Source organism: Odocoileus virginianus, chromosome 14 (genome assembly GCF_023699985.2).
Source record: "Odocoileus virginianus isolate 20LAN1187 ecotype Illinois chromosome 14, Ovbor_1.2, whole genome shotgun sequence".
NCBI lineage: Eukaryota > Metazoa > Chordata > Mammalia > Artiodactyla > Cervidae > Odocoileus > Odocoileus virginianus.
The window spans coordinates 34,231,133-34,252,416 of record NC_069687.1 but is presented as its reverse complement, the minus strand read 5'-3'; the positions used below and the strand labels follow the sequence as shown (position 1 = coordinate 34,252,416).

The 21,284-nt window shown below is 39.0% G+C and overlaps 1 protein-coding gene across 2 annotated transcripts in view; it reads left to right on the top strand.

The window, feature by feature from the left end:
- Window positions 1-6,762: 6,762 nt before the first annotated feature.
- Window positions 6,763-21,284, top strand: part of FYB1 (FYN binding protein 1) — a 170,085-nt gene continuing 155,563 nt past the window's right edge. For both annotated transcript variants that reach the window (XM_070476614.1, XM_070476612.1), the window contains exon 1: window positions 6,763-6,857. In XM_070476614.1, the coding sequence (XP_070332715.1) occupies window positions 6,855-6,857 (3 nt within the window). In that variant the 5' untranslated portion in view covers window positions 6,763-6,854. The remainder of the gene's footprint in view (window positions 6,858-21,284) is intronic.

The following is a 21,284-nucleotide window of genomic DNA, read 5'->3' as shown; positions in this document are numbered from 1 at the left end:
GCCGGGAGAAATATCAATAACCTCAGATATGCAGATGACACCACCCTTATAGCAGAAAGTGAAGAGGAACTAAAAAGCCTCTTGATGAAAGTGAAAGAGGAGAGTGAAAAAGTTGGCTTAAAGCTCAACATTCAGAAAACTAAGATCATGGCATCTGGTCCCATCACCTCATAGGAAATAGATGGGGAGACAGTGGAAAGTGTCAGACTTTATTTTTTTGGACTCCAAAATCACTGCAGATGGTGACTGCAGCCATGAAATTAAAAGACGCTTACTCCTGGGAAGGAAAGTTATGACCAACCTAGAGAACATATTAAAAAGCAGAGACATTACTTTGTCAACAAAGTTCTGTCTGATCAAGGCTATGGTTTTTCCACTGGTCACGTATGGATGTGAGAGTTGGACTGTGAAGAAAGCTAAGCACCGAAAAATTGATGCTTTTGAACTGTGGTATTGGAGAAGACTCTTGAGAGTCCCTTGGACGGCAGGGAGATCCAACCAGTCCATCCTAAAGGAGATCAGTCCTGAGTGTTCATTGGAAGGACTGATGCTGAAGCTGAAACTCCAATACTTGGACCACCTGATGCAAAGAGCTGATTTATTTGAAAAGACCCTGATGCTGGGAAGAATTGAGGGCAGGAGGAGAAGGGGACTACAGAGGATAAGATGGCTGGATGGCATCATCGACTCAATGGACATGAGTTTGAGTAAACTCTGGGAGTTGGTGATGGACAGGGAGGTCTGGCATGATGCGATTCATGGGGTCACAAAGAGTTGGACACGACTGAGCAACTGAACTGAACTGACTGAAAATGGAAATATTTCTGTTTTAAAATTAAACAGGGAGCATGGGAAGGAGACTCAAAAGGGAGGGGATAAATGAATACTTATGGATGATTCATGTTGTTGTATGGCAGAAATCAACAGAATATTGCAAAGCAATTATCCTCCAATTAAAAATAAATTTTAAAAGTTAAACAACAGACTGAGAAAATGAGAATGTTCACACCTGCAGTTAATCAACAGTGGGATAGGATAACAACTCTAGAATGGGATAGTGATCCATTTTCCCCTTTGTCATTATCTCTGAGTCTATTCATTCCCAAAGCCTATCATCTTATTTTCCAAATTGTTCTGGCATCCCTTTCCTGTTTGGAAGGAAAACGGGAACAAATGAATGACTGGGGAAGGATAAAAAGGAAAACAGATCTATTTTCATGTAGGACCTTTTTTTTCTTTTATTCATTAAAGTGCAATTATCATTAACACATTTTCAAAGGTAATGATCAACCCAATGGAGGTTTATATTTTGATGGTGTCAGTTAAATGTTTTCTTAGAGCCATATGACCCAGCAATCCCACTTCTGGGCATACACACCAAGGAAACCAGATCTGAAAGAGACACATGCACCCCAATGTTCATCGAAGCACTGTTTATCATAGCCAGGACATGGAAGCAACCTAGATGCCCATCAGCAGACGAATGGATAAGGAAACTGTGGTACATATACACCATGGAATATTACTCAGCCATTAAAAAGAATTCATTTGAATCAGTTCTAATGAGAAGGATGAAATTAGAGCCCATTATACAGAGTGAAGTAAGCCAGAAAGATAAAGACCATTACAGTATACTAACACATATATATGGAATTTAGAAAGATGGTAATGATAACCCTATATGCAAAACAGAAAAAAAGACACAGATGTATAGAACAGACTTTTGGACTCTGGGAGAAGGTGAGGGTGGGATGTTTTGAGAGAACAGCATCTAAACATGTATATTATCTAGGGTGAAACAGATCATCAGCCCAGGTTGGATGCATGAGACAAGTGCTTGGGCCTGGTGCACTGGGAAGACCCAGAGGGATCGGGTGGAGAGGGAGGTGGGAGAGGGGATCGGGATGGGGAATACATGTATATCCATAGCTGATTCATGTCAATGTATGACAAAAACCACTACAATATTGTAAAGTAATTAGCCTCTAACTAATAAAAAATAAAAATTAAGACAAAAAAATGTTTTCTTAGAGACCCAGTAAGATAAAAGGATTACAAGACTCAGCAGAATCCAACAGAGCTGTGTATTTGTTAGTCACTCAGTTGTGTCCAACTCTTTGTGGCCTGTGGCCCACCAGGCTCCTCTGTTCATGAAAATCTCCTGGCAAGAATCCTAGAGTGGGTTGCCATTTCCTTTCCCAGGGGATCTTCCCGGCCCAGGGATCGAACCCAGGTCTCACATTGCAGGCAGATTCTTTACCATCTGAGCCACCAAGGAAGCCCCTGTAAAACTTTAGGAGTGCCCAAATCTCAAGAGAGGGTAAGATACAAATTATATGCAAAATAAGAAAGTTGTAAGTAAATTAATATATAACACAGAACTCTTCCAGGGGCTTTCCAGGTGGCACTAGTGGTAAAGAACCCACCTGCCAATGAAGGAGAGCTAAGAGGTGCAGGTTCGACCCTGGGTTGGGGAGTTCCCCTGGAGGAGGGCACGGCAACACACTCTAGGATTCTAGTCTGGAGAATCCCATGGACAGAGGAACCTGGCAGGCTACAGTCCATGGGGTCACACAGAGTCAGACACGACTGAAGCGACTTAGCACGCTGTATGACTTTCTTGACACAAGAGAGGTCATTTTCTGCCTTAACCATTTTGTGCTCTAAGACCGGCCACAATGCTTGTCCTTGAACAAGTCTCAGTAATTAATGAACTTAAGGGAACAAAAGAATGCAGTTCAGTCGGAGTCTTTCACTGAGAGTGGTAAAGATTAGCCTGAAGCCCTCAACCACCAGATCATCTAAGAGGGACTCTTGAGAGTCCCTTGGACTGCAAGATCAAACAAGTCAATCTCCAAGAAAATCAACCCTGAATATTCATTGGAAGGACTGATGTTGAAGCTCCAATACTTTGGCCTCCTGATGTGGAGTCAACTCATCAGTAAAGGCTTTGATTCTGGGAAAGATTCAAGGCAGGAGGAGAGGGGGACAACAGAGGATGAGACGGTTGGATGGCATCGCCGATTCAATGGACATGAGTTTGAACAAACTCCAAGAGATTGTGAAGGACAGGGAAGCCTGGCATGCTGCAGTCCTTGGGGTTGTAAAGAGTTGGACATGACTGAGCGACTGAACAACAAGAGATGATGATGTTGGCCTTTGATAACTCTAGTGACTTCAGCCAATTAAAGTTTGGACTGCTAACTGTCCAAGTAGCTTCATGAATATGCATATATCCTTAACTTAAAACTTCCCCATGTTGCTGTTCCAGCTGATACTGCTTTGGGAAAGATACCTAGTGTTCTTACTTGTTGCAAGTAAGAAATCCTTCCTTTTCCTATGTTTTGGCTTGGTGTGTCTTTTGGCTCGACACTCACCAAGAGGCAAACCCAGTTTTTGGGTAATGATCCTATTGAAATACAGGATTTCTCAAAAGAGAAACTGATTTTTCACTGGTATAACATGTTATTTCTTCCCAGTGCATGGATGTTCTGAAAGGGTTAAGGCCTTCTTTCATCAAAAATAGAAAGTACGAGTGAAAAACACCCATTTTGTTTTCAAAATGAAAAGTGAAAGAGAAATAAGCCAAATCAAGGAGCTACCCATTTCCTCCTGCACAATTTTTTAAAGCGTGCCTGTTCTTATCCTGCTTTTTTCCTGTTAGTTTTCATTTGGCTACTCCCTATCTCCGCACACAGGGAGACTAGAACTTCCTTGAATTTCTATGAATCTATTTTGTGAGTTTGAGTTGTTCTTTCCTGGCAAGGTTCAAATGCATGTTGATAAAAGGAGACAAGTTTACAAAATAATGAAGTTTCAGCTGACCAGTTCCCTAGTTTGGAAACTTAAGGGATCACTGAACATTTCTGTGCTTTCATTTCATCATCGAAAAGCACCAATATAGTGACTATCTCCTAGTATTTGAAGATATTTTAGCCAAGAGTTCTCCTACAGCTTCCCAGAAAGGATGGGCTTCAAGGAAGACTGTGCACATGCATAATTAATGTGCAAACTATATACTGCTTTTATCAGATTCTGAAAAGAACCCATAAGCCAAAAAAGCTTTAAAAAGAGTAAAAGCTACTCTATGCTCTTAGGGTGACAGAAGGAAGTACAAAAATTAATTCACACTGGAGGAATTTCAGATCTGGTTAGGGAGCCAAACAATGCAGCCAATACAATGGGAGCACCATAAAAGGCAAAGATATCAAAGAGCTTCATTTCCAGGTTCACTCTGCAGGAATCCAGGAAAGGGGGAGATGAATGAGCCAGCAGCAGAGAAAGCTTCCTGGAAGAGGTGAGACTCAACATCCTCTTGTTCTCCTATCTCAGGAGTCTTGTCCAGTCCTGTGAATGTTGAACACGTAAAGTAGATGATCATTTGTTTCTTTTCTAAAATGTTAGCCATTCAGGTTACAAAGCTGAAATCAATCATGTAAGAGTTTCTAAGTATTTCTAACCCTCTATGCTAACAACTTCAACCATGCTCCTTTTAAAACCTGATAGATACAATGACGGTGTTTTTAAATAAGGAGCATAAGCAGTGTGACTTACATTGGTATTAGAGGTCCCTGCCTCCATCTTGTAAACTGACTTAAAAAAAAAAAAAAAAACGAAGCTGGATTTGCCAGCCCCTCCACCCGACTTTGTCTCTGAGCCTCACAGTCTCCATCTAGCTGTCACTGTGTACCAGGGAGACAGCCTAATTTTACCATTGCCTGAACGTAAATAGTTCTCCAGAATGCAAATTTATGAAAAGAGATTTGAAGAATGATAACCACATTTGCATTCTCTAAGGTACTTCACCCTTCTGCTAGCAGGAATAATTTCAGTGTCCATACCACAAAAAAAAAAAAAAAAAAAAAAAAAACAACTTTATCTTCTTCAGATGGTATCATTCTATTGTATGTCAGCTTTCTTGCATTTTCTGTTTCATCTTCCTGCTCAAGGATTTGCATACTTAATTGACTTCACAGGAAATGTACTCATATAAGTGATGATTGAAATACATGTTTTTTGAAGTAAAATGATTATGCTCCAAAAACTAAAAACTTATTGGTGGATTATGAGTTATGGATGGAAGCTTTAGCCTGTTTCTTCTTAGCCAAAATACTTCTCTTAAATATACTACATTTAGAAATATTAAATAAACACAAACTGAAATGGAACTCAAATGAATAAATTGAAACTCAGTGTTCATTTAACCAGAGACTTGTGCTACATTGTTAACGGAAATTGCTCAGTTTTTGTTTATCATGTGATTTTTGTCCAACTGACTGGCCCAGAGAGAAAAGTCATGGAATAATCAAGAAAAAGTAATCATTATGTAGTGCATGGTGAAAATATGTTGATAAACTTAGTAGTAAACAGTGTCAGAACATCAGGATTATTTCCACTGGTGAATCTTGCCTGCTAATCTGTTTGTCATCTCCCTTGTATGTCACTTGCTCCTCCTTTTGGAACCCAGGCTTGCCTGTACCTTGAAACTACCTGGGGAACTGTATTAAAAAACACTGATGCCTGGGGCTCAAAACTGGAGATCTTTATTTAGTGGTCTTGGGTTAAACCTGAAAACTTGGATTTTTTAAAACTTCCCAGGTGATTTTAATGGGCTGCCAGGTGAAAAGCTTCTGCTCTAGACCCTAATTTGTACTCTTCCAACAGATAGTGGATGAGAGGCTTTCTGGTTATGCTAAAGAATGTCTCCATTTCAAGGTCTTCTGGCAATGTCTTATTGTCTAAAAAATGCCTAGTTTTCTCATACCTGCCTTACCTTGATCTTCCTCCTCCATTCATTTATTGAATGCTTATGATGTGCCAGAGACAGTAAAATTTCTGACTACTCTCCTAGCTCCTGAGTAACCTCAAGCCCCATTTTAAAAATACCTGCAATTTCAAGGCAATCTCAAATTCCTTTCAACTTCTGGGAACTGACCCCTCCTCTGCCTTTCTGTCTTGTCCTGGCAATAGTTCTATCCATATTTCTAACCACATCTCAATTTTGAAAAACATTTTTAAGAAATAAATAAAAGGAAACATCCATTTACTAAAGAATTTTTATCATCATGGTAGTAATTAGTATTAGCTCAGGATCAAACAAAAAAAAAATGGTGCCCCTCTACTAGGTTAATGTGGTAATACTTACAAGATCTAGAAATTTGCAACCTCAAATTAAGATGTCAGTTGCTAACAAATATTACCAAAAAATTAATGCATGAACCTAGACTGTCATGTACTTTATATTTTTAATGAAATAAATAACATCTTATGATAAGGTTAAAACATGTCCTGTATTTAAATGTTGATGAGATAGATTTAAATGCATTGAAATTGATGGTTAAAATTATCATTATCATTTTGTTCTTTTTAAGATTATAGTTCTGTTTTAAACAGGTATTATATACTTAAAATTGAAAAGTCAAAAAGTCAGCAAAGTACAAAACAAGGATTTATAATAATATTTCCACCAAAGTCAACCACTGTTAACATGTTAATATGAAACCTCTACAAACTCATTTTATGTATAAAATGGGTTAATAACATACACAAAATTTACTATTCAGACACTTTTTAAAAACGTCTGTGTCAATCTTTAAGACTTCAAAGCTCTACCTGTAGCTGTTTTCATATCAGTAAGGCATAGTAACTGGATAAACCTGGCCAGTTACACAAATGTTCTGAGGGCTGAGATAACATGCAAATAAACCTTATATATCAATGTGTGAAAACTGGACAGACCACAGGGTTCAAAAAAGGAAGTACTGTCTGCATAGCTAACTTGCACATTCACTGTCCGAGTTACAGCATCTTCGGAGTCGCTGTGTGCCACCCACATCAACTCGTTCATTTAAAAAATGGTAAGTAATAGATTTTATGACTCTCTTTCATCTCTGGCAAACATCTGACCTTTTCTACATAGAGCAGAGAGGGGTGGGTGTGCCTCACGGGCAGGTCCTCCAAGCCTCTGGAATTTTTGCTTATCTCATCGTCGTTCCCGTTGTTAATAAAGTTGCTAAGGCGTTATTATATCCGTTGAGAGACTGTGGCTGCAGGAGTTCCCTTTTCTGATTCTAGCCTTCCGAACAGAGGAAGAGTTATGCCTTAAAGAAAGAAAAGCTACATTCTTTGTCTTTGCTTCTTAAGATGGTTCATTTAGAACCACAGGGTAGTCAAGTTTCCTTTCATGAGCACCTTGGAAACCTGAAGAAAACGCAAGTGATATACGTTGGGCAATATTGCTGAGGATGAGTGTCATTTTGACAAAATAGTGACGTTTTACAAGAGGAGTTCTTTTGTTTAGAAAAATGCAGTTTAGGGGATTTCCCTGGTGGTCCAGTTGTAAAGACTACGCACTTCTAGATGCAGGTTCAATCCCTGGTCTAGAAACTAAGAGCCCACCTGCCCCTACAAGATGGACAAAAATTAAAATTTAAAAAAAGAAACAGAAAAAAAATGAAGTTTATTATTTTAATTAAAAGAAGCAAACAAAATCCAAACAGTCCAAATCTTAGGGACAGGTTGTGTTCCAAAGTTAATAGAAAATCCTTATGTGGAGCACACTTAAAATTGTGACTGGGTTCCCAGTGTGCCGTAAAAACTAGCTTAACTCATAATGAACCTTAACTACAGCACTAATATTCTGCTAGTTTCCTAGTATTTCTCTGTATAATTGATTGTGTTCTCATACATGTGGTGTTCTTAGGCTCCCAAAGTCCATAAGAGAGAGAACTTTTTAATTCCACGCAACTTTCCCCAACTCTCCAGGTCCTGTAAGACTAGAAATTGGTTACCCCTTCTCTCCTTATGGAGAAGGAAATGGCAACCCACTCCAGTATTCTTGCCTAGAGAATTCCATGGACAGAGGAGCCTGGTGGGCTACAGTCCATGGGATCACAGAGTCAAACACGACTTTGTGACTGAGAAATCTCTCCTTATGGAGAAGATGACTGATTTGCCACCTCCCAGTGGGAAAATGGGGCCTGAAGCAATGATCCCTACAGGTACTTGGTGGGGGTAGAGAATGCACTCTGCAGGCACTGGAATGGACAGGGTAAAGAATTCATGGCACGAGTTTGTAGTCTGAAATCTTGTGAGCCAAAGTGGGGAAAGTGCAGAGGTGGCTCAAATGGTAAAGAATCTGCCTGCAATGCACGAGACCTGGGTTTGATCCTTGGGGAGGGAAGATCCTATGGAGAAGAGAATGGCTATCCACTCCAGTATTCTTGCCTGGGAAATGCTATGGACAGAGGAACCTGGCGGGCTTCAGTTCATGGGGTAGCAAAGAGTCAGATACTACTGAGCGACTATCACTTTCACTAATGTTTCCATACTTGACTAGCAGATCTAGGATTCTTAGAAAAGATCTTGACCTTAATTGCCATATTCCTTTCAAAAATAAGTGAGGGCATTGTGGTTTACAGGGTTATTTGAATTTTCTTAGGGGACACAAGATGGTAATAGAAGAAAAAAAGAAAGGTTTAATTGGACAGTGTGTTTGATGTCTTACATAATGTTTTCTTAAGAGAGCACAATCTTATTGTAAAAGTAACACATTATTAAAGAAAATTTTTTAGAAATATAGACATGCAGAAATGACACAATACATATTTCCTATAGTCCTATCACCTGGGGCAATCATTGCTAAATTAATATAGATTCTTCTAGAATTTTGTCATTTAAAATGTATTTTATAAATATAATTTTCTGTAAGTACTATCATACTTTATAAACCATTCCCTTATCTGCTTTTTAATTTAAAATATCTTGAATAATATATGAGTTATGAAAGCATTTTTAATAATGAATCATTTTTAATGACTGCATTGTATTCCGTTCAGTTCAGTTGCTCAGTTGTGTCCCACTCTTGCAACCCTATGAATCTCAGCACACCAGGCCTCCCTGTCCATCACAAACTCCTGGAGTTTACTCAAACTCATGCCCATTGAATCGGTGATGCCATCCAACCATCTCATCCTCTGTTGTCCTCTTCTCCTCCTGCCCCCAATCCCTCCCAGCATCAGGGTCTTTTCCAATGAGTCAACTCTTTGCATGAGGTGGCCAAAGTACTGGAGTTTCAGCTTCAGCATCAGTCCTTGCAATGAACACTCAGGACTGATCTCCTTTAGGATGAACTGGTTGTATCTCCCTGCAGTCCAAGGGACTCTCAAGAGTCTTCTCCAATACCACAGTTCAAAGGCATCAATTTCTCGGTGCTCAGCTTTCTTTATAGTCCAACTCTCACATCCATACATGACCAGTGGAAAAACCATAGCCTTGACCAGACGGACCTTTGTTGGCAAAGTAATGTCTCTGCTTTTTAATATGCTATCTAGGTTGGTCATAACTTTCCTTCCAAGGAGTAAGCGTCTTTTAATTTCATGGCTGCAGTCACCATCTGCAGTAATTTTGGAGCCCAAAAAAATAAAGTCTGACACTGTTTTCACTGTTTCCCCGTCTATTTGCCATGAAGTGATGGGACCAGATGCCATGATCTTAGTTTTCTGAATGTTGAGCTTTAAGCCAACTTTTCACTCTCCTCTTTCACTTTCATCAAGAGGCTTTTTAGTTCTTCTTCTCTTTCTGCCATAAGGGTGGTGTTATCTGCATACCTGAGGTTATTGATATTTCTCCCAGCAATCTTGATTCCAGCTTGTGCATCTTCCAGCCCAGCGTTTCTCATGATGTACTCTGCATATAAGTTAAATAAGCAGGGTGACAATATACAGCCTTGATGTACTCCTTTTCCTGTTTGGAACCAGTAATTTATTTTAATCAGTTCCATATAGTTGGACATTTAGATTGTTTTTTGTTTTATTTTTCTTTCTTTATGGTCATACAGATAAGACTATCATAAACATTCATTTACGTTTGTTGCCTAATTATTTTCCATTGCAAGAAATGCTAAAATAATAGGTAGATTAAAAAAAAAACAGATATATTTAGACTTTTAACCAAGTTACCCTCTTGTAAAACAACATATTTTAGTTTTACCTACTATATAGTGAGGGCTTCCCTGGTGACTCAGTGGTATAGAATCCTCCTGCCAATGCTGGAGATACAGGTTCAATCCCTGGGTCAGGAAGATCTCCTGGAGAAGGAAATGGCAATCCACTCCAGTACTCTTGCCTGGGAAATCCCATGGACAGAGAAGCTTGATGGGCTACAGTCCATGGAGTTGCAAAAAGAGTTGGACACAACTTAGCAACTAAACAACAAAAACAACGAAACTATATAGTGGCATGGTGCACGAAATTTCCCAGTTGCAATAATGGTATATGATGCCTTTGTAGCTTATCAAGGTTATACTTAAAAAGGAAGTAGATTAGTTTCTCTCTCCCCAACATTGCCTTTGACATTCTATAACAAGTTGCAGAATGGCAGGTAGCATATAAAAGGAAGAGAAAAACTCTTCTACTTTTTCTCCTTGGGAGACATCATAGATCAGTCAAAGGCTGTATTTCTACCTACTTATTCTTTGCTTTCTAGTTGCATGATTCTTTCATAAGTCACTTAAGCTCTGAGTTTGTTTCCTTATCCAACAATGATGATGATGATGACAGTATCTTGAAAGGTTTTTTTAAAGAGTGAATAAGACTGTAATTATAAAGCACCTATTAAAGTGCAGGCAGCTGCCAGACTGTTGGTTTCTTTCTTTCCAGCCCCAAATAAAAATGATTTCCTAAGGAGGTATAAAGACTCCTAGTGAACACAGGAAGATAATAATAATGGCCATTAACATTTGTGAGCCTTGGCATGAAAAAGTAGTGAAAGCGTTAGTCACTCAGTTGTGTCCAACTCTTTGTAACCCTATAGACTATAGCCCACCAGGCTCCTCTGCCCACGGATTTCTCCAGGCAAGAATACTGGAGTTGGTTGCCATTCCCTTCTCCAAGGGATCTTCCCAACCCAGGGATCAAATACAGGTCTCCTGCATTGCAGCTAGATTCTTTACCATCTGAGCCACCAGGAAAGCCCAAGCCTTGGCATCCACCATCTCATTAAATCCCTATCAGTTCAGTTCAGTTCAGTTGCTCAGTCATGTCCGACTCTTTGCAATCCAATGGACCACAGCATGCCAGCCCTTCCTGTCCATCACCATCTCCCGGAGTTTACTCAAACTCATGTCCCTTGAGTTGGTGCTGCCATCCAACCATCTCATCCTCTGTCATCCCCTTCTCCTCCTGCCTTCAATCTTTCCCAGCATCAGGGTCTTTTCAAATGAGTCAGTTCTTCTCATCAGGTAGCCAAAGTATTCGAGTTTCAGCTTGAGCATCTATCCTTCCAATGAATATTCAGGACTGATTTCCTTTAGGATGGACTGATTGGATCTCCCTGCAGTCCAAGGGTCTCCTAAGAGTCTTCTCCAAAACCACAGTTTAAAAGCATCAGTTCTTTGGTGCTCAGCTTTCTTTGCAGTCCAACTCTCACATCCACACATGACTACTGGAAAAACCATAGCCTTGACTAGACAGATCTTCGTTGGCAAAGTAATGTCTCTGCTTTCTAATATGCTATCTAGTTTGGTCATAACTTTCCTTCCAAGGAGTAAGCTTCTTTTACTTTCATGGCTGCAGTCATCATCTGCAGTGACTTTGGAGCCCCCCAAAATAAAGTCTGCCACTGTTTCCACTGTTTCCCCATCTATTTGCCATGAAGAGATGGGACTGGATGCCATGTTCTTCAGTTTTCTGAATGTTGAGTTTTAAGCCAACTTTTTAACTCTCCTCTTTCACTTTCATCAAGAGGCTCTTTAGTTCTTCCTCACTTTCTGCCATAAAATCCCTATCACCTCCTTGCAAACAGTACTGCTATTGTTCCTGTTCTCTAACAGAGAAAACTGACTCTTGGGAAGGGTGATTCCCTTACTCACAGCCACACAGCTGTCGAATACTGGGACTGGAATTTGAGCACAGTTCTGTCTTCTCTCAGGGCCTGAGTTTTTCTGTTTTATGCTGCATCTGAGAAAAAGTAGGTACCAAGGAAGATAGTGGTTCAAGAAAAGCCCAGGACTGGTTTTTAGGAGTGTCAAGGACCTTTCCTGAGGCTGGTGACCAGCTCTGTTAGATCTGGGAGGCACTGCTTGTAACTTCTGCTAATACCATTATGAATTATCCTATTTTCAGAGTGATCACTTTACAGAAATCTTCTTGCAGAGCTGTTGGGGTGGGAGACTGAAGGGGTCACTGGCTTTGTGGCTCTCCACCCCAGGGCTCAGAAAAAGGGATTCAATGATCAAATTCTTAGCCTTTCTCTAAGTTCTGTGTTACTGGTGTAACTAAAGCCTCCTCTTCCAGGCTGAGTGCCGGAAGCGGGTATTAGAAAGTGGAACCACATGGGTGGCTCAAGTGGTTATTGAGAAATTCACCTGTTATCACCCTCTTCCTATAACTTATTGGTAGAGGAACTGTAGAAACTTGTGGGAATTAGGTGGAAAAGTGCATGGGGTTTTGTGAGGACAAGGACATAAGCTATAATGAACGATGGATTTTAGCTACCTGGTGGCAGGGAGTGCTGGCTTTGCAGTGGGATCTTGACTCAGTCTTGCCAGCTCTTTCTCAAGTTGCTTAGTAAGGGTAGAGGATTGGCTATGGGTTCCTTGATGTTCTTTATAATATGATTCTACATTTTAGAAGCAGAAGGACAAAAAAGTAAGATTCTACTTCTCAAATATCTGATCCAGTGGAAATTAACATAATCTGAAACTTTAAACAAATTATCTCACTTCACAGCCCGAAATGGAAATGATAGAATGATAACTGTCCACATGACAAATACTTTTAGGCACATTTCAAGTCATAGACTTCCTGAAAAATAGTAAGGAGAAAATAGTGAATCATGCACAGATTTTTGTACGTTCCTAGTTAGTGAGGGTAAACATCTTTTACCAATAAACCTTAGAATGTTTAAGAAATGAAGTATAAAATTGGTTTGAGGGTTTTATTAGTTTGTTTTGCTCCTTTCAGTCAGCTCACAATTTGCATGTAAGCTACTTACAGAGGAAATGTGTTATCACTCTTTATTTAATGAAGGCTTATTGAGCCCTTTTTCCTTGTTGGACTCTGCTGGACAAGAAAGAATGCAGGGCGAAAAAGATGGTGAGGGCCTGACTTCTTGGAGCTCACACTGAATGTGGTGGATCTAACTTTAGCACACATCTGAATATCCTGAAGGGTCGGAGACGGAGCTTGGAAATTTGCATTTCTAGGTGATATTTTCAGGTGATGCTGATGCTGCTAGTCCAGGGACTACACTTGGAGGACCACTGTTCCCTGGAAGATGGAAAGCTAATTCAAGTAAAGTCAAAGTGAAAGTGCACTGGGAAGACCCAGAGGAATCGGGTGGAGAGGGAGGTGGGAGGGGGGATAGGGATGGGGAATACATGTAACTCCATGGCTGATTCATGTCAATATGTGACAAAACCCACTGAAATGTTGTGAAGTAATTAGCCTCCAACTAATAAAAATAAATGAAAAAAAAAAAAAAGTGAAAGTGTTAGTTGCCCAGTCGTGTCTGACTCTTTGTGACCCCATGGACTGTAGCCTACCAGGCTCCTCTGTCCATGGTATTCTCCAGGCGAGAATACTGGAGTGAGTAGTCAATCCAGGGGATCTTCCTGACCCAGGGATCAAACCCAGGTCTCCTGCATTGCAGGCAGATTCTTTACCATCTGAGCCACCAATTCGAGTAAACATGTAAGTAAAATACCAGGTAGTGAGCTCTGAAGGAGGTAAATAAGGAGCTGAAACAGGACATAAGAAGGAAACATCCTCTTTAGATACCAGTCTGGTCTTTGATGCAGTGATGTTTAAACTAAAGCCCTGGTTCTCAACCCTGGTTGCACATTGAAATCACATGAGTACCTTATAAGTCATACCTATTCTCAAGGCCCCAGCCTAGACTGGTTAAATCGAAACCTTAATGTATAAAGTGGGGCCTGGTATAGGTTGAGAATGATGGCACCGCAGATTGAGAATAAGCTGGGAATGTGGCAGTAAAGACCATTTCAGACACAGGAAATGGCTGGTACAAAAGACAAGAGGCAGGAGAGAGGTTGGATCTGCAAGAATACATGAGGCAGGAGGAGAGGAGAGGGGCAAAGAGGTGGCTTCTAGAAAGAGACAACTTTTACATGTTGCTGGGTTTCCAGGGCCATGACAAGGAATTTGATCGTATTCTGTTCCCCTCTGGCAACCACTGGAGACTCCCAAGCAAAGGAGTCTGTGTCATTGCCAATTCACATTTGAGAGGAGGGCTTTTTCTGAACCAATGCACAGCCTTTCTAGATGTCCTTCACCATGATAGGGGGCTTCATTAATTCAACTTTTTGAATTGACTTCAAAAAGTCAACACTGACTTTTTCTCTCTCATCCTTTAAAACTGTGAGCCCCAGATTTAAACACAGCCAAGAGTTTAAATTATGAAGGATTTCTGAGGGGGATTAGTTTGTGACCCCACAAATAATTTGAGGGGCTACAATGGAGGCTCAGTTGAGAGCTGGTATCCCAGGCAAATTAGAGTATGAAATCTGAGCTACAAGAATCCCTCTGGGAACAAGGACTCCTACCCAGTTCTTTCATGGAGAGGGAGAGCAGTGGTTCTTGTCTTTATCATGTAAGCTGGAGGGAGTGAGTCACATTTCTGAATGACAGGCTACTGCCCCCAAATAGAAGTCCACATTCCTCCACACACTCCCTTCACATGCACGCCTACTCTCTAATCTTGATCTGTATATCCTCTGCTTCTGCAAAACGGACTACCTCCCTTTTGCTGCAAGATCTGTACCAATGTGTTAAAAAAAAAAAGCTCCTCTGTTATGACAAGCAAGTTTTGAGCCAAGATTGATAAGTTCACATTCTATGAGATCTCATTCATGCACATGTCACTGCACAGAGGAGGAAATGAGAGGCACTTTAGAGCACATTAGCGCAAACACTAAAAGCTCAGCAGCCTTGCTCTTGAAGCAAATGGGTGGGGCCTCCAGCTCTGGGTTTGGTAACTTCAATATCACTTCCCTAGTTCTTGGAGATGCATTTCATCTGCCCTTTCTTTCCTCCTGTACCCTTCTCTTCTTAAAATACTGTAGCATGTTAGGAAACAACGTGACAAATATTCACATACTCACATCCAGAGTTCACGCATATTATTGTACCATTTGTCATATTATTGCCATTTTGCCATCTTTTCAAAAAATTAAAAAGGCAAAGTTGAAGCCCTCATTTTACCCTCCCCAGTTCCATGCCCTTCCCTCTACAGGTAGAGGAATGTCGGCTCTGAGAGTGACACCTCACCTTCCCTAACATGTTTTTATATTTTTATTTAATCTGCCTGTATCCATAAGATACCATATAATAGTGATTGCCCACTTTGCTTTTTTATGACTTCTGCATTTGCATTCTTTTATCTTGACATTGATATGTTTTCAATACATATGCATTTGGACACATGCAGCTCTAGTTCCACCTATTTTATTTCTTTGTAATTATATTATTTATTTATTATATGTTATATATTTATTATAATAAATAAATGATTATTATATATATTATTTATTATTTAGTCATCTATTATCCGATGTTGAATTTGTTGTCATTATTTTCCATTTCAAACAGTATTAGAATAAATATTCTTTTGCATAAGGGATCTGGGCACCTTTAAATTTACTGAATTTAGCAAATTTTTCTCTGAAATCATTGTAACAATTTATCTCTTGCTCATCTTTTTGACATTTCCCATTTCTCTACATCATCCCTAAAGCTTGGTATGCCAGATTTACTGATAGAGTTTTGAGAATTATTATATGCAAAACTTTATTCATTTACCGATTTTTAAATTAAACTGTACTTGATTTACAATACTGCTGTTTCAGGTGTGCAGCACAGTGATATATCTATATATATTCTTTTTCAGATTTTTTTATATTATAGGTCATCTCAAGATATTGAGTATAGTTCCCTGTGCTATATGGTAAATACTTGTTGTCTATAAATTTTATACATAGTGGTGTATATCTGTTCATCCCAAACTCCTAGTTTATTCCTTCCCCTCCTTTCCCCTTATGGTAACCGTAAGTTTGCTTTCTATGTCTGTGAGGATGTTTTGTAAATAAGTTGATTTGCATTATTTTTTTAGATTTCACATGTAAGTGACATCACATAATAATTGTCTTTCTTTTGCTGACTTACTTCACTTAGTATAATAATCTCTAGGTCCATCCATGTTGCTATAAATGGCATTGCTTAATTCTTTTTTGTTACTGAGTAATATTCTATTAAATATAAATATAGATACAGATATGTCACATCTTCTTTGTTGACTCATCTGTTCATGGACATTTATGCCATTTCCATGTCTTGGCTATTGCAAATAGTGCTACTATGAACATTGGTTTTTATGTGTGCTTTTTTAATTAGAGTTTTGTCTTTTCTGGATATTTGCCCAGGAATGGGGCTGCTGGATGATATGGTAACTCTATTTTTAGTTTTTAAAGAAAACTCCATACTATTTTTCACAGTGGCAACACCACCAGTGTAGGAGGGTTCCCTTTTCTTCACACCCTTTCCAGAATGCTTTATTTGCAGACCCTTTTTCTTTCTTTTTATTTATTTATCTTGGCCGTGCTCTGTCGTTGTTGCTATGTGCAGGCTTTCTCTAACTGTGGTGCACATACCTCTCTAGTTGTGTCTCTCAGGCTTAGATGCCCTTTGGTGTGTGAGATCTTAGATCCCTGACCAGGGATCAAATTTGTGTCTCCTGCATTTGAAGGTGGATTCTCAGCCACTGGACCACCAGAGAACTCCCCTGTAGACTTGATGATGGCCATTCTGATCGGTATGAGGTGATTCCTCATTATAGTTTTGATTTGCATTTCTTTAGTAATTATTGATATCGAGCATCTTTACACATGCTTGTTGGTCATCTGAATGTCTTCTTTGGAGAAATGTTTGTTTAGGCCTTCTGCTCATTTTTTGATTGAATTGTTCATTTTTTTATATTGACTTGTATGAACTGTCTATATATTTTGGAAACTAAACTCTTGTTGGCATAGCAAAACTCATTTTTGTTTCAATTTTCCTGATTACTACTAAGATGGAACATGTTTTTTTAAGTTTATTGACCATTCAGGTAACCTACTTTGTAAATTCCCCTCATGTGCTTTGTTCATTTCTTATGGATTATCTTTTCATGTTGATTTATAGTAATTCCTTATATATTCTAGGCATTAACTCTATGTCATTTATGAAGGGAACATGTTAGTCATCCAGTCATGTCCAACTCTTTGCAAAGCCATTGACTCACTGTAGCCTGCCAGGCTCCTCTGTCCATGGAATTTCCCAGGCAAGAATACTGGAGTAGGTTGCCATTTCCTTCTCCAGGAGATCTTCCCGACCCAGGTGTTGGGTCTCCTGTATTGCAGGCGATTCTTTACCATCTGAGCCACCAGGGAAGCTCATGTCAGTTATATGCATTGCTAATTTTATGCTTTAAATCTATGGCTTCTTTTTTATTTTATTTTTAGTGTCCCTGTTTTATACACAAGTTTTAAATCTTAATGCTGTCAAATTTTAAAATAAGTCTATCATTTCTGCTTTGATGTCAGTTTTAAACAGTTATTCTCTACTCTCAAATATTAAATCTATTTTCCTCACCTTTCCTCTAAATATTTTAAAGATTTTCTTTTCACCTTTAGGTCTTTAATAATCAGGTCTTTATACCTGTGGATAACTGATTGTCAAGTACTATCTAGCTCAATCTCTTTTTTCACCTACTTCCTTCTGTAGCTTCCTTTGTCATTTGTCCAGTTCCCATATATGTGTGACTCTGTTTCTAAGCACTTAACTCTGATATATTGTTCAATCTGTATGAGCCATAAAACTCCATATATAGCATTATTCCTCACATCTTACTCTTGGGCTCTGGATTCATATATCTTCTTACCCAAGTACACATACTCTTACTTACTGTTTAATAATTTCTGCTGCTATTTAGTATTTCTGTTCTCTCAAACACAAGAATCTTAATACAATGCAATTACCCATTGAACATAACCTTCTAATCCAGTTCCTATTTCTTAACACTTTTACTTGGAAGAAATGTACTCCACTTTTACTCACATTTAATCAGCCAGAATACATTGCATAGTCATGCCCCAGCTAAAAGGACAGAGATGTAGGGATGTATAATCTTTATGCATTCAGAGTAATGGGAGAGATGGGTACCCATTTGAAAGAAGAATAATATTATATACTACAATGTATATTGAGTTTTGTATGACTGAAAACTGTTTCATTTTAATTTCAATCTTAAATGATAGCTTAGCCATATATAAATATTCTAAATTGATATTACTTTTCCTCAGCACTTTACAGACTTACCTCATTGACTTCTAGTGTTGCTGAATCGTGTGCTATATAAATCTAAATGTCTTACCCTGTAGGTGAAATTCTTTCATTCCTTTCAAGATGTTTCTTTGTCTTTATGTTTCACAGCTTTACTGTGCTTCATAGACATGTGAATTGATTTTTATTTATCCTGCTTGATACTCAGAGTTGCAAGTTAACGCAGGGATCGACAATATTTCTGTGAAGAGCCAATAGTAGATATTTTAGGTTTTTTAGCTTTTGTGGTCTCTGTTACAACTATTAAGCTCTAACTGTGTAGCATGAAAGCAGCTGCAGACAATGTATAAACAAACGGCTGTGGCTGCATTCCAATAAAACTTTATTCACAAACATTGGTGGCAGGCTGGCTTTGGTCCATGGGCTATAGTCGCCAACCCCTGATGTAAAGCCTAATGATTCTCTTTAACTCTATATAAGATTCTCAGCTATTATTTCTTCAGAAACTATCACTCTATCATTTCCTCCTTCCTAGTATTTTTCTCTAGCATCCCTGTTACTCTAGAGAAAGCTCGATAGATTCAATCTATCCTATGTGATTTTAACTGGTTTTTCACATTTTTTAACTCTATGCCTCTGTGATGAATCCTGAATCAGTTTATCAACTTCATCTTCCCATTCACTTCATCTATGTCTAGGGTAACCAACAGTCTCAGTTTGCCCAGCACTTTCCCAATTTTAGCACTGAAGTCCCATGTCCCAGAAACTGCTCAGTCCCAGACAGACCAAGATACTTGTTCACCTTACCTGTGTCCAAGCCATAGCTCATCCCATATATTGAACCTATGTTTCAATGGTTAAGTTTTTATTTCTAATTTTTAAAATTTGTTCTTTTTGTTATCACCCGTGATTGCCTAATGTCTGCCCAGTTTTGTTTCAAGTATTCTCATACTCTCTTACAGATATTATTCATTTACTTTTTTACTTGATGTATCCTAAATTCTTAAGGTCACTTTCAGATTGTCCTATTATTTTAGCTTAAACTGAGGCAAATCCATCTTTCAATTGCTGATTTTGTTGGGTTTTTATTTTTTGTTAATAGTCTTCTTTCTGTGTTTTGGAACAATGTGGTAACCCATTTGAGATGGTTTTGTTGGTAGATTACTTAGTTTTTCCTGTCTCCAATGTTGCACTTATTTCTACTTCTTTATGAGGTTCCTCCAGCCCAGAAACAGGTCTATATTGATAGCTGACCCAGGCCCCCAATACTTTTGCACATTTAGTATATTCATTACTAAGTCAACTGGCATCTTGGCCCAGATTCTGGTTCTAGGACTGTGTCTAACCCAGCAGTTCTCAACTTTAGCAATGTTGTACATTGCAGGATGTTTAGCAGCATCTCTGATCCCAACCCACTAGCTCTAGTAGCACCTCTGTCCCCCCTCATTGTGACAACACAAAGCATTTCTGGATATTAAAAAATGTGCTTCTTGCTCCCCTTACCAAGTCCACATCCCCAGTTGCGAATTGCTGGTCTATCCTCAGGCAGTTCTTAGCGTTGATCATTTGGTCATCTTTCATGGGCCTGAGGCTGGGAAAAAGCATATCTGTCCCCGCCCTTGGTTTCAAAGATCAGCCATAGCTCAGATTCTCAGATTACCTATAAGAGCTGAATTAATAAATACTTCTATACCCTAAAGCAACAGCCCACCTGACCACCCCTCCAGTCTTGCTCTCAGTCAATTCTGTTCTGTTTCTGACACAGAAAGGAGCATTTCTTTCTGAGGGTTGCTATTGCTAAATTTTCTCATTTCATATTCTGTCACTGACATGTGGTTAGGCCAGTAAAAGAGTCACAAAGTCTAATTTACTGAAGATGTGGATTCTTCTTCTCTATCTCATGTCCCTCACTTCCCTTTAGGGTCATATCTTTCCTTTTTCTTTTCTCTCTTATCCTCAATCAATGTTATTGCATAAATCAACAAACTAGAGGAAATGCGTCAGCATCAGAGATGAGATACTTGGAGAATTAGTCCAGTTTCTTCTAGGTCTCTATTACAACCCTTATCCCTGTCCCAACTTATTAAGACAGTATTTTTCAAAATGCGGTCATTAAACCAGCAACACCAGCTTCATTGAACTGGATACTTAACAGAAATTCTTGGGCTCCACCCAAGACTGACTGAATATGTTCTGGGAGTTGAACCCAGCCACTTGTACATTAAACACGCCATCCATGTGATGCTGATGCCTGCTCAAGTTTGAGATTCCCTATAGTGAAACTTGGCTAGAAACTTGAACCAGTGGCTCTCAATCTGGCAACACATTGGAACCAGCTGTTTAACTTTAAAATACACAGTTGCCTGAGCCCCACCCCTGGAGATACTGATTCAGCTGGTCTGGGCTGGGGCTCAGGTACTTTTTACTTTTAAGCTCCCCCAAAAGATTCAAACATCCAAAGTTTGCTTTAGTTATTTATTTACTGCTTAACCCATGTTGATGATCATGTACACCAAGTCTAACCCAGTGTAACAGGAACCCTAAGTGAAAATTGATAAATTTTTTGTGAATAGAGTTTAAAGTGAGTCTGGTTTGGAGTTGGACTTCCAGGATTTGAATCTCAGTGCTGCCCATTTTCAGCCATGTGATTTTGATTAGTTTACCCTCTCTGTGCCTCAGTTTCCCAGTGTGTAAAAAGAAATGAATAACTATACCTACTACTTATTAAGGTTGTTATAAGGCTTATGTAGTTTTACATATGAATGTCGTCAGAGTAATGCCTGTTGCATAGCAAAAGCTATACAAAATTTTTTTTAAATGATTATCTGTCTCATAAGTAAAATGTGCAAAGAAGTTGCAAAACAAAATTTAGTCAAAATAAGTATTTTGAGAATGGGAATTTTAAAAGCATTCAAATTTTTTTTCTCTCTCTTTTTTTTTTCATGTTTG